Source organism: Bufo bufo, chromosome 6 (assembly GCF_905171765.1).
Source record: "Bufo bufo chromosome 6, aBufBuf1.1, whole genome shotgun sequence".
In the NCBI taxonomy this organism is placed as follows: Eukaryota; Metazoa; Chordata; class Amphibia; order Anura; family Bufonidae; genus Bufo; species Bufo bufo.
This window is the reverse complement of record NC_053394.1, coordinates 345804228-345818849: the sequence shown is the minus strand read 5'-3', so window position 1 is coordinate 345818849 and position 14622 is coordinate 345804228. Positions and strand designations below refer to the sequence as shown.

Here is a 14622-nt window from a genome sequence, read left to right as displayed (position 1 = left end):
TAAAGGAACGTCATGGTTTCTGTTGGTTTGACAAGTGCTGAAGGAATTGAGGTTTTTAACTTATAGTTTTGCTGGCCATACCAGTGGATCATATTAGAGTTTCAGATACAAGATCTCAAGAAATAGTGGTAGGTTGTGGTGGCTCACTAGCAAGTAGTTAAGGTATGGTGCTGCAAGCTAATATAGAGGGAATCACCCCACCCTCTCTTAAAAGGCAAATGTAGTAATAGAATAATGAGCGAGCACTCCTACACTTGGCAACCAGATTGACATGTGCAGAAAATATTTATTAAATCCCCATAAAATACAAGTAATAAAATTTATAAGAACAATGTAGCAATACTATACAACATTACAGTCACATATATTGTGGTAGATATGATCGACACTATATTCATATGACTCAATAGTGTCGATAAATTCAATAATATATATCACACTGAGGAAGGGAGAGTGACCACTGAGGAAGGGAGAGTGAATCTACCCGTAACGCGTATGGTGAAACAAGTGATGTACCTGCATAGAAAAGCTTCCGATAATACTGTATGGCCATACAGAAGAAAATCTCTACAGTAAAGGATTAACTATTCTTATCGTTGAAAGCTGCACCAAAGGAAATTGCGGAACAGAGTGGCAACTCCTGCGATCTTTGGAACTCCGGCAAAATTTAAACCAGCTTGCTGTATGGAGCGACTGAATAAGCCGGCAAATATTTAAAGCTCCATTGAAGCAATAGGGAGACAGCAGACTCTAGACGGTAAGCCAAACATCGATTTAAAGTTTTCTTCAATCCAAAGCTCATATCGAGCTTAAAAGGATATGCTATAAGAGACTTTTCACATTATCAGGATTCCTGTGGACACTTTATGAACATATTGCGCTCCCAGTGAATACACCTACAATATTTTCAGTGACATTCAGTTTCTCAAATTGGGATAGAGCGCTAGAAGATAATACCCCCTCTTCCCAAATAACAGCATATACTTGAAGTTTTTTTGGTGTGATATATATTATTGAATTTATCGACACTATTGAGTCATATGAATATTGTGTCGATCATATCTGCCACAATATATGTGACTGTAATGTTGTATATTATTGCTACATTGTTCTTATAAATTTTATTACTTGTATTTTATGGGGATTTAATAAATATTTTCTGCACATGTCAATCTGGTTGCCAAGTGTATGAGTGCTCGCTCATTATTCTATTACTACAAGATCTGAAGACCTTTATATTTAACTTTAGGCCTCTTTCTCACACATTCATGTATCCATTGACTTTATTGTGTGTATACACACACTTATATTTCCTGTCTTTTCCATCAGGCCCAGACCACGATGACTACTTCTTCCTGACATGACTTTCTTCTTCTGAGGCCTCTTGCACATGAACGTATTTTCTTTCCGTGTTCCTTCCGTTTTCTTTGCGGACCGTATGCGGAACCATTCACTTCAATGGATCCGCAAAAGAAAACGGAAGTTACTCAGTGTACTCTGTGTGCATTCCATTTCCGTATGTCCGTTTCCGTTCTGCAAAAAAATAGAACATGTCCTATTATTGTCCGCATTACGGCCAAGGATAGTACTGTTCTATTAGCGGCCAGCTGTTCCATTCCGCTAAATACGTAATGCCATCCGTGGACCACAAAATCCCCACGGTCGTGTGCAAGAGGTCTAAGTTTGTAACATTTTCAGGTTTCACTTCCTTGCATCCACCCTTAGACCCCCTGTCATCTGACACATAAATAATGCCCCAGTGTGCCCCTTTAAAGGTAATAATGCCCACTGAGTGCACCATAAAAAGTAATAATGCCCTTTTGTACCCCTTAATAAGTAACAATGCGGTCTTAATATGCATTAATTCCCCCTAAGTGCCTCCTTGATAATAATAATGTCACCTCACGTTCAGTGGGGGTCCCCATGGTAGGACCCCCACCAAGATGACATTTATCACCTATATTTTGGATAATTCATAACTGTTGTTTGTAGGACAACCCCTTTAAGTTCACAGACCATCGAATGTAAAGACAGATTTTTGTTGGTGAGAAATGAGATACAGCTAGGAAATTACTTACCTTGGGAATGATGGCGCCATAGTCACCTGTTCTCAGCAACAATGCATGCGGATACTGCAGAAATAAAATCAATTAGATCTCTTACAGTAGCTTAATAGAAGGTCCCTTAAATAAATTCTGGTAGTGACAGCAGCAATAGGAATCACAATGGAATAATTATTTCAGCTATTCCAAAATGTCTTATCATTTTTGAGCCCCCTCCATCTAATGATAACAAAAGTCACTGGCTAAAATTTGTTATCTGCATTTCTTTTGTTGATCTGAGGTTTTGTCCTTGAGTTATTAAACTTTTTCTCAATATGCAAATTAGCCCTTTGGTGCAATCAGGGAATTACTATTGCTCTTGTTGCACCAAAGCTATGCCCCTTTCTGTGGCCAGTCCCTCCTGGGCTGCTTTTGCAGTACCCCAGAGCAGGGGTACTGCAAATTGTTTATTGTTATGCATTGTAATTCACAGTTTGTTTCCTAGTTATCACTACCAGCTAGGAAGACGTGACAAAGGTTGGTAGGAACAGGGTTAATCACCCTGTTCCTCCCCTCTTGGGAAGAGTGGGCTGGTCCTGCATCCTGCCAGGAGGGGGCGTTCCTGTAATGCTCCTACTCCTGTTCTAGAGTTCTCCGGAGAGAAGCATTACTAAATTGCCTCAATTAAGCCTTGAATTGGTTTAAAATGATCCCCGTTTTGCATTTTATTTTTATTTGGAATTTTATACCACTGAGGAAGGTACACATGTGTACCGAAACGCGTCTGGTGGTGGCTGTGAAGGGGCAGTGTGTATGAGAACATATAGTAGACAAGGTGAACACGAACATCATTACCAATCGAAGTCGGCGTTCCGGGAACCCCAGAACGCATGCGCTGGGAAAGACACAGCCGAGAGAGATACAGCGGAGACCCGCGCTGCGAGATTAGAATGAAATCAGTGTGTAATCCGCGGGAGGTTGTGAGTGATACAGCGGACATTTGCGCTAAGAGACTGGAGCGAAAGTCAGCTGATAAGCTGCAGGAGGCTGTGAGTAACACGCAACATTGTTGAATACAAATGTGAACACTAACGGCCATATATTATAATCTGTAAATTTGGATTATTCTAACCATTGAAAAGCCGATTGTGACTAATAGCATAATCTTAACACATGAGCGTGCACTAACAGCGATAAAACGCATTGATGTGAATAGACCGCAATAACAGATATGGATGTTACCTTGTCTGTCTACATTAGATGACTGAACTATTTGAAAGTAAATCACCAAACCTTGAACCACACGCTCAAACACAAGTGAATAACCGCACTTTTTGATTTATTTTTTATTTTCGAACTTTGATGCGTGAGCTCCGCATTATAAAGGGACCAGTTCTGTTAACTTATTAATTTATTTCAATTGGGGATTTATGATTTATGTGTATATTGTGTGATTAAATGTTTTTTTATTTATATGTGTTAGTAAAAATACTTGCAGAATATTGTGAGCCAGCCATTTTGTAGACATTTGGTCACTTTTGGGAACTGGGGGTGGCCAGTGGGCTAGGCTCCAATAAGACGGTGAGCATCCTCAATTTATTTATATTTTTTGTTTCTGTATAATGTCTGACGCAGCCATGGGCTGACTGGCCATAGCCCCTACAGAGAAATTTCCCGGTGTACTGATGTCCAGAGAGCCCTGTTCATGGCCGCCAGCCAGGTACTTAACGATCTGATACTCTCATCAATAATTAATGCCAGGATGATCAGGTACTTATATACCTGGCTTGGACCGCAAGGAAGGCAATACAGTTGAATATTGCATTGGGGAGGCAGTATTTTGTGCTGCTCTGTGGTATTTTCTGCTGGGGCGGTATTTTGTGCTGCACTACAGTATTGCTGGCCCCGCCTACTTCTGCTGTCCTTGCCTACTTATGTTGCCCCGCCTTCAGTCAATTTGAGCCCACCTACAACATGGGGCCACTTTAGGTTGTTTTCCAGGGCTTCTTTAAGTTCCCAGTCCGCTCCTGGGCGCCGTGACTGCCAGACAGCTGATTGGTAGGGGTGTTGGATATTGGACACCGACTGATCTCATACTGATGACTTATCCTGTGGATAGGTCGTTGATATCTATAGCCCGAACAACCACTTTATTAAATTAGGAGACATTCACTAGGTACTATATATATATATATTATATATATATTCTGTTCTTACCTGCTCCTCGGTAAGTGTCAGCATTAGAATATCTGACATGAAATATGTTTTTCCTAAAGTGTTGAAAAAATGTTCAGGCAATCCCAACAAAATCATTGACTGCCTGGTGTCAGGTAGGATAATGGGGGGAACATAAGCTTCTTGCTGCTCCTGTGTTCCAGAATGGTGTATAGTTCCCTGTGGATAAAATAAAATGATTAACTTCAATGGCAGCAAATAGGATTGTATAAGAAATGATGGGATCGGTTCATCTATCAAGGACGGTCATACAGTATATATATGGGAACCCAGGCTAAGATGATTTTGCTGGCATCTGAAGCATTCTGCACAGGGTATGTGAAAATGCACATCTGATTACATCATGTGAAAATATAGGCAGGAAGACCAAATTGTAACCACAGCCATATTTTTTTATTCATGGATGTAGGTTTTTCCTGGTATCGTAGATCAGCCCCATTAATTTGAATAGAGCTGGGCTGCAATACCACAAACAACCTGTGGAGAGGAGCGGCAATGTTTTTGGGAGCTGCAATGTTTTTTGGGGAAAAGGTATGCTTTTCAAATACTGTACAATTCCTTTAGGCTCAGTTCTTATGTCATGGCTGGATCACAGGCAGGGTGTGATTTTAATTATTTTTTATTGCAATTCAGAAAACCACGGCAAAAAACATATTGGAGGCACACTGCAGCTCCAACACATTGACACAGCCTTAAAGGGATTTTCCGAGAATTTCTTATTGATCAGTGTCTGATCGGTTGGGGGTCCAACTCCTGGCAACCCCACCGATCAGCTATTTGAAGAGGCCGGTGGGTGCTGAAACCTCCTCCTAGACCAGTGACGTCATGTTCTTCGGTCACATGGCTTGGCCACAGCTCAGTTCTATTCAAGGGAACGGGCCTGAGCTCAATACCAAGCACAGCCATTGTACAATGTACTGCGCTGTCATTGGCCTCCTGTGAGCAGGCTGCATTGTCCAATGGAGCACCGCGGTCACTTCAAATATCTGATCAGTGGGAATGCCGGATGTCAGATCGCCACTGATCAGATATTGATTGTATAGGAATAAAGCTGTCAATTATCGGCTGGTGGGGTCGCAGCTTATGAATACCAGGACTCCAGCTTTTATGTGGCACTGGAGCTGCTCAGTAGAGTTTTTAAGAAACTACTGGACTACATAAAAAGTAAATGACCATGTGTATCAATCAAGGTCTCTGTCAGCAGTTAATGCTACCCTCAGAAAACTGGTGACAGATTCCCTTAAAAGAGAGCATATTGGTGCAGGGTTTTTTTTTTTCATTCTATTTTTACAAAATATATTTTCGGAAAAAAATTTAGGACCTAGAAATTTGTATTAATGCAATGACATCAGCTTTTTGGTGTGAGCTACCACCATCAGCACTACTTTTCCTCATCCAAGCAATGCCATGGGCATTACTCTGGCATGAAGTACTAGTGATTAACACATACTGTAATTTGCTTTCTTGCCCATAGAGGGCAGAGTGATAGCAGGAAATGGAATGATCTGTTGCTCCTAGAGGCTCATTTTTATGTATTATAACTTAATTTTCCTCAGCAATGCGGGCACATATGAACATGGCACCAACACAGATGCCTTCAGCTGCCAAGCGCACAGGCAGACATTTTCATAGGTACAAATCTGCTGACATATGTCCTTTAAAGTGATGACTTCTGCTGTAAATGTACAGTAGAGGTCATCAAGGTGTTAAGGATGGTGCCCATGCGCAAGAGCAGCGGGCGCCATGTCCGCCACATTTCTGCTGCTTGAAACAGAGGCCCTGGGCTAATGTCTGTGATCAGCCAGAATGCCAATCACAATCATTTAACCCCTCAGTGTGATCACAACATCTGAGCAGTGAAAATGCAGGACCCCATGCTCCCTTGCCTGTAACAAGGGAGGACCCCAGGCTGAGATAGAGGAAGTTGTTATGTTAGACTGTGATAGTCTGGAGCCTGCTTGAGGCTCCGATGCCTATCACTGGTATATTCCAATACAGGCCTGCAGGTGGCAGGTGACTGAATGCTGTGTTCTGTGATGGATAAATATCCATCACAGAATGCAATTTGCAATCTAGTCACCTAGGCTAAATTTAAAAAAAATTAAGTTTTTAACAATATAAAAAATATAAAAGTTCAAATTACCCCCCTTTCCCTAAAAAAAAACCCACATAAACAGTTTAAAAAAAAATCATAGACATTGCTGCATCTGAAAACTGCTCTATAATTAAAGGGTTTCTACCACCACATTTTGACCTAATTAGCTGTCAGACACTAGCGATCTGCTAGTGTCTGCTCTACCTAACCATGCTATTGTAATCCCTTTCTCTGCAGCGGTTACCCTAAAAAACTTAGTTTTATTGGTATGCAAATGAGCCTCTAGGTGCTATGGGGGCGTCTTTTCAGCACCTAGAGGCTCCGTCCACTCACCATTTCTGCCGCCCAGCGCGCTCCAGCCCGCCGCTCTCCTCTAGATTGACAGCCTACTCGCGCCTGCGCCGTGTGCTTCTGTATTCAGCACAGGCGCAGTGACTGTCTCCCTGCGCCGGCATCTTCACTGCGCCTGCGCCGATTACGGCGCAGGGAGCAGTCCAACAGTCACTGCGCCTGTGCCGAATACAGAAGCACACGGCGCAAGCGCGAGTAGGCTGTCAATCTAGAGGAAAGGGGCGGGCTGGAGCGCGCTGGTCGGCAGAAATGGTGAGTGGACGGAGCCTCTAGGTGCGGAAAAGACACCCCCATAGCACCTAGAGGCTCATTTGCATACCAATAAAACTAAGTTTTTTAGGGTAACCGCTGCAGAGAAAGGGATTACAATAGCATGGTTAGGTAGAGCAGACACTAGCAGATCGCTAGTGTCTGACAGCTAATTAGGTCAAAATGTGGTGGTAGAAACCCTTTAAACAGAGAAGGGCATAAGGGGAAAAAAAATCAAAATAGCCAATTTGTCATTTTTTTCGTCACTTGACCTCCCCCCAAAAATTTTATAAAAAATGATCTTACACACCCCAAAATGGTATCAATGAAAAGTACAAAAAATACAAATGAACCTCCACACAGCTCCATAGATTTAGATGGGTTGTCCGGCCATTTATATTGATAACTTATCGTCGGTATAGGTCATCAATATCTGATCGGAGGGGGTGCCGGGTGTCTGTCGACAGCTGTTTGCTTGTAATTACACAATGTACCGTCTCTTGCTGCGCGCCGCTGTAGTGTAATTACAAGCACTCGCTCTATTCACTTGAATGGAGCAAGTACTTATCTTACACTCCACTTCCGAGATGAACAAACAGGAAGCAGCGCTCGCATGGAGTGCCCTCTCCTTTTCAAACAGCTTATCGACAGGGGTGACGGACCCCCGACGATCAGATATTGATGACCTATCCTGATGGTAGGTCATCAATATAAATGGCTGGACAACACTTTAAATATAAAAAGGGTCTAGAGGTTATAATGTGGCAATACAAAAAATTATAATTTTTACAAAGTTTCTAGGTTTTTTTCAGCATTATAACAGAATAAAAACTACTGTATACAAATGTGATATTGCTGTAATCATAATGACTTGAAGATTTAAGGTAACAGTTCAGTTTTACTGCAAAGAGAGTGCTGTAAATACAAAACCCTAACAGTGGTGGAATTGTTTTTTAGTTTTTTACCACTATCACCCCATTTGGAATTTTCTTTGCAGCTTCCCACTACATCATATGGAATATTAAATGGCAGTGTTAGAAAGTACAAGTTGTCCTGCAGAAAACGATCCCTTCTATGGCTATGTGAATGGAAAAAAAAAAAAAAAAAAGTTATAGCTACTGAGAAGGCAGGAAGAAAAAACAAAAACGCTAAATTGGAAAATCGCCGGGTCCTCTAAGGGTTGATACTTTCTTCCCTGTTATGATCCACACCTGATTTTAGCTTCAAAAACTGCATCAAAATGCCTGAATGTGTGGCAGCACCGGAAGTCAATGTTCATACGAAAATCCTAGGTGATCACAGCAGGGGTGGGTGCTCGTCAGGGGTTTGTTTCTGGCTCCACCTCCTGGAACTCAATTTGAGTCAAACTATTTCAGACAGCACTCCAATTTTTATAATGCTTAATTGGTTTTTATTGGCCGTGGTACACACAGCAACGTTTCGGGCACATAGGATGCCCTTCGTCAGGCTGATGTACAAAAACGAAAAAGTAGGTACATGTAAATATATGATAATTGAAGAAACATGATTAACAACAGTTTACATGATTGGTAGAAAACATATCGATGTGACGGATCAAATCATGGATCCACGGAATACATCGATGGATTAATGGATTCTATCGGTACGTATTTATCAATAAATTTCATCCATAATTTTTATTTTTATCAATGATTACCTCTATCACATAATACATCTAGCTGACAGAGTAAAGAGCGACCACCAGGGGGCACTGTGGTGCTGAAACATAATTTACAAAACGATAGTTGAGGTACAAAGCTCTGTCCCTCCGCTATTGTTTTGTAAATTATGTTTCAGCACCACAGTGCCCCCTGGTGGTCTCTCTTTACTCTGTCAGCTAGATGTATTATGTGATAGAGGTATTGATGAGATTAACTGATGAGAATTATTGATGAAACTATTGATGAAATTATTGATGAAATCATAGATGAAATTATTGATGACATTATGGATAAAATCATTGATGGAATTATTGATGGAATCATTGATAAAAATATAAATTATTGATGAAATTTATTGATAAATACGTACCGATGAAATACAGATAAATACCTACCAGTAAAATCCATTAATCCATCGATGTATTCCGTGGATCCATGATTTGATCTTTCACATCGATATGTTTTCTACCAATCATGTAAACTGCTGTTAATCATGTTTCTTCAATTATCATATATTTACATGTACCTACTTTTTGTACATTAGCCTGACGAAGGGCATCCTATGTGCCCGAAACGTTGCTTTGTGTACCACCATGTCCGGCCAATAAAAACCAATTAAGCATTATAAAAATTGGAGTGCTGTCTGAAATTGTTTGACACAAAGTCAATGTTCAGCCTTTAAGACATAATTTAGGATTACAGCCAAGTCGGTACCTTTGGAAGCCATTTCTAGTAATATTACTTGGTTTGAAAACTCACCATATACAGGTCCTTCTAAAAAAATTAGCATATTGTGATAAAGTTCATTATTTTCTGTAATGTACTGATAAACATTAGACTTTCATATATTTTAGATTCATTACACACAACTGAAGTAGTTCAAGCCTTTTCTTGTTTTAATATTGATGATTTTGGCATACAGCTCATGAAAACCCAAAATTCCTATCTCAAAAAATTAGCATATCATGAAAAGGTTCTCTAAACGAGCTATTAACCTAATCATCTGAATTAACTAATTAACTCTAAACACCTGCAAAAGATTCCTGAGGCTTTTAAAAACTCCCAGCCTGGTTCATTACTCAAAACCGCAATCATGGGTAAGACTGCCGACCTGACTGCTGTCCAGAAGGCCATCATTGATACCCTCAAGCAAGAGGGTAAGACACAGAAAGAAATTTTTGAACGAATAGGCTGTTCCCAGAGTGCTGTATCAAGGCACCTCAGTGGGAAGTCTGTGGGAAGGAAAAAGTGTGGCAGAAAACGCTGCACAACGAGAAGAGGTGACCGGACCCTGAGGAAGATTGTGGAGAAGGACCGATTCCAGACCTTGGGGGACCTGCGGAAGCAGTGGACTGAGTCTGGAGTAGAAACATCCAGAGCCACCGTGTACAGGCGTGTGCAGGAAATGGGCTACAGGTGCCGCATTCCCCAGGTCAAGCCACTTTTGAACCAGAAACAGCGGCAGAAGCGCCTGACCTGGGCTACAGAGAAGCAGCACTGGACTGTTGCTCAGTGGTCCAAAGTACTTTTTTCGGATGAAAGCAAATTTTGCATGTCATTCGGAAATCAAGGTGCCAGAGTCTGGAGGAAGACTGGGGAGAGGGAAATGCCAAAATGCCTGAAGTCCAGTGTCAAGTACCCACAGTCAGTGATGGTCCACTGTGTTTTATCAAGGGCAGGGTCAATGCAGCTAGCTATCAGGAGATTTTGGAGCACTTCATGCTTCCATCTGCTGAAAAGCTTTATGGAGATGAAGATTTCATTTTTCAGCACGACCTGGCACCTGCTCACAGTGCCAAAACCACTGGTAAATGGTTTACTGACCATGGTATTACTGTGCTCAATTGGCCTGCCAACTCTCCTGACCTGAACCCCATAGAGAATCTGTGGGATATTGGGAAGAGAAAGTTGAGAGACGCAAGACCCAACACTCTGGATGAGCTTAAGGCCGCTATCGAAGCATCCTGGGCCTCCATAACACCTCAGCAGTGCCACAGGCTGATTGCCTCCATGCCACACTGCATTGAAGCAGTCATTTCTGCAAAAGGATTCCCGACCAAGTATTGAGTGCATAACTGAACTTAATTATTTGAAGGTTGACTTTTTTTGTATTAAAAACACTTTTCTTTTATTGGTCGGATGAAATATGCAAATTTTTTGAGATAGGAATTTTGGGTTTTCATGAGCTGTATGCCAAAATCATCAATATTAAAACAAGAAAAGGCTTGAACTACTTCAGTTGTGTGTAATGAATCTAAAATATATGAAAGTCTAATGTTTATCAGTACATTACAGAAAATAATGAACTTTATCACAATATGCTAATTTTTTGAGAAGGACCTGTACATATAATGTTACTGTCTTTAAAATGTGACTCCTTACCTTTAGATCCAGCTCAATATATGTTTTTTGCACTCGTGGAGGATTTATGAGAGAATAGTCAATTTCATGATTAACATCAAGATCTGCAGTAACTGCAAAACAAAGAATTTGTTTATAAATCACCTATTAGATGGCTTACTGTGCACCAGAATTTTGCATCAAATCTTATGAGACAGGACAGCCACACAGCTTTAAACTTCTCCAATGATTATAGTGATGGCAACTGATTTTGATCTCCATGTTTCATCAGGCCACTAGTGTGATCCTTTAAATGCTGCAATATTACAGTAAAAATGAGGCCTTTGGATGAATACCTGTAATTAAATTATGTCTAACAGATGAATGTGTTGCTGTCATTTTATATTTTTTGTGAGTGAGTGTGTTTTTGTATTACACTTTATTAACCCCTTAGTGACCAAGCCTGTTTGGGCCTTTATGACCAAGCGTTTTTCTTCCTTTTTTTATGGTCTCGTTCCAAGAGCTATAACTTTTTTATTTTTTCATCTATATAGCTTTATGAGGGCTTGTTTTTTACGGGACAAGTTTTTAATGGCGCCATTTTGGGGGTACACATAACATTCTGATTAACTTTTATTAACTCTTTCTGGGAGGGAGATGGGGAAAAATAGCAATACTGCCACTGCGTTTTTACATTATACATTTTTGGCGTTCATTTTTCGGTACAAATAACATAATATCTTTATTCTCTGGGTCAGTACGATTACAGTGATACTAAATACTTATAATTTTGTTTACGTTTTACTACTTTTTTTGCAATAAAACACCTTTTATTAACCAAAAAAATGATTTTGCATTGCCACTTCACAAGACCCATAACTTTTTTTTTTTTTTATATGGAATTGTGTGAGAGTTTGATTTTTGAAAGACGACTTGTATTTTTCATTGGTATAATTTTGGAGTAAATGCCGCTTTTTGATCGCTTGTTATTACGTTTTTTTTCAGTGGAAACTAAGAATAAATTCAAAATTCTGTCTTTTTTAATTTTTTATTTTTTACGGCGTTCACCATAGGGGATAATTTATGTAATATTTATGTAGTCCCGGTCGTTACGGACGCGGAAATACCAAACATATGGGGGATATTTTCTTTTTGCAATTTTTTTCATTGAAAAGCGTATTTTCAATGGAAAAAAAAGCATATTTTTTTATTTTATGGAATTTTGTGTATTTTTTTTCTATTTTTTTTACTACTTAATAGTCCCACAAGGGGACTATAATATACAGTATTTTGATTTCTTTTAAAATGTAATGCATTATCTCTATAATGCATTGCATTTCAATAGCAATGCTATTCAAACATTGACCAGCAGGCTGCGCCAGAGAGGCACAGCCTGCTGGAGGTAACGGAAGACAGGCTCGGGGCCCTGATCGGAAGCAAGGTAAGCTTCCCAGCACATCAGCACCCCACGATCGCATTTTCGGGGTGCTGATGGGAGACAGAGGGAGTCCGCTCCCTCTGTCACCACTTTACATGCAGCGGGCGCCATTGCGCCCGGCATGTAAAGGGTTAAACAGCCCGGATCGGCACTCCTGCCGGTCCGGGCTGTTAGAGCAGGGACCCGGCTCTCATGTGAGAGCCAGGTCCGCGCTCCCCGCTGCACGGGGGAGCCGTGCAGCGCTTAAACTGGGCCGCCATAAAAACGCGGCAGCCCAGCCTAAGGCCCCTTAGTGACCGCCGTAAAAAACACGTATGGGTGGTCACTAAGGGGTTAAGGGAATATGTTCACCTAAAGAGTTTTTCCAAGATTTTAAAACTGATGACCTATTCTGAGAATAGGTAATCAGTATCTGATTGGTGGGGGTCCAACACCCTGGGCGCCCGCCGGCGCTTCTGTGAGTTCGACCGCCTTCATTTAATGGGGCTGAGTGCGATACCAAGCACAGCCACTATACAATGTACGGTGCTGTGCTTGGTAAACTGCGAGAAGGTCGTGGTACTTACAGGAGTGCTGGTGCCTTCTCAGCTGATTGGCGAGGGTCCCGGATGTCCGGCCCCCACCGATCAGATACTGATGACCTATCCTAAGGATAGGTCATCAGTAGAGTTGAGCGAAGTGAAGCATCTGAATTGGAATTTTAGAAAATTTGCTTTGTGGTAATGAATTATTTTTGCAGAAGCAGTCCGCTCCTCTCTTGATTGAAAAAGACCTGGCGAAGGATCTGCACTGAGCACTATGACGTCACCGTGAGCTCCCATGGTGATGTCATCACTGACACGCACAACCTCATTATTGAATCACCACTGGGATTATCATACTATTAATATACACTGCTCAAAAAAATAAAGGGAACACTTAAACAACACAATGTAACTCCAAGTCAATCACACTTCTGTGAAATTAAACTGTCCACTTAGGAAGCAACACTGAGTGACAATCAATTTCACATGCTGTTGTGCAAATGGGATAGACAACAGGTGGAAATTATAGGCAATTAGCAAGACACCCCCAATAAAGGAGTGGTTCTGCAGGTGGGGACCCCAGACCACTTCTCAGTTCCCATGCTTCCTGGCTGATGTTTTGGTCACTTTTGAATGCTGGCGGTGCTTTCACTCTAGTGGTAGCATGAGACGGAGTCTACAACCCACACAAGTGGCTCAGGTACTGCAGCTTATCCAGGATGGCACATCAATGCGAGCTGTGGCAAGAAGTTTTGCTGTGTCTGTCAGCGTAGTGTCCAGAGCATGGAGGCGCTACCAAGAGACAGGCCAGTACATCAGGAGACGTGGAGGAGGCCGTAGGAGGGCAACAACCGAGCAGCAGGACCGCTACCTCCGCCTTTGTGCAAGGAGGAACAGGAGGAGCACTGCCAGAGCCCTGCAAAATGACCTCCAGTAGGCCACAAATGTGCATGTGTCTGCTCAAACGGTCAGAAACAGACTCCATGAGGGTGATATGAGGGCCCGACATCCACAGGTGGGGGTTGTGCTTACAGCCCAACACCGTGCAGGACGTTTGGCATTTGCCAGAGAACACCAAGATTGGCAAATTCACCACTGGCGCCCTGTGCTCTTCACAGATGAAAGCAGGTTCCCACTCAGCACATGTGACAGACGTGACAGAGTCTGGAGACGCCGTGGAGATCGTTCTGCTGCCTGCAACATCCTCCAGCATGACCGGTTTGGCATTGGGTCAGTAATGGTGTGGGGTGGCATTTCTTTGGAGGGCCGCACAGCCCTCCATGTGCTCGCCAGAGGTAGCCTGACTGCCATTAGGTACCGAGATGAGATCCTCAGACCCCTTGTGAGACCATATGCTGATGCGGTTGGCCCTGGGTTCCTCCTAATGCAAGACAATGCTAGACCTCATGTGGCTGGAGTGTGTCAGCAGTTCCTGCAAGACGAAGGCATTGATGCTATGGACTGGCCCGCCCGTTCCCCAGACCTGAATCCAATTGAGCACATCTGGGACATCATGTCTCGCTCTATCCACCAACGTCACGTTGCACCACAGACTGTTCAGGAGTTGGCAGATGCTTTAGTCCAGGTCTGGGAGGAGATCCCTCAGGAGACCGTCTGCCACCTCATCAGGAGCATGCACAGGCATTGTAGGGAGGTCATACAGGCA

General features: G+C 42.1%; 1 protein-coding gene across 1 annotated transcript in view; it reads right to left on the bottom strand.

Moving 5' to 3' along the window:
- LOC121005725 (lipopolysaccharide-binding protein-like) overlaps window positions 1-14622 on the bottom strand; it is a 99597-nt gene that overhangs the window by 46027 nt on the left and 38948 nt on the right. The window contains exons 7-9 of the mRNA XM_040438493.1: window positions 11037-11128; window positions 4260-4436; window positions 2079-2132 (exon numbers count right to left, since the gene is read on the bottom strand). Of these exons, the coding sequence (XP_040294427.1) occupies window positions 2079-2132; window positions 4260-4436; window positions 11037-11128 (323 nt within the window). The remainder of the gene's footprint in view (window positions 1-2078; window positions 2133-4259; window positions 4437-11036; window positions 11129-14622) is intronic.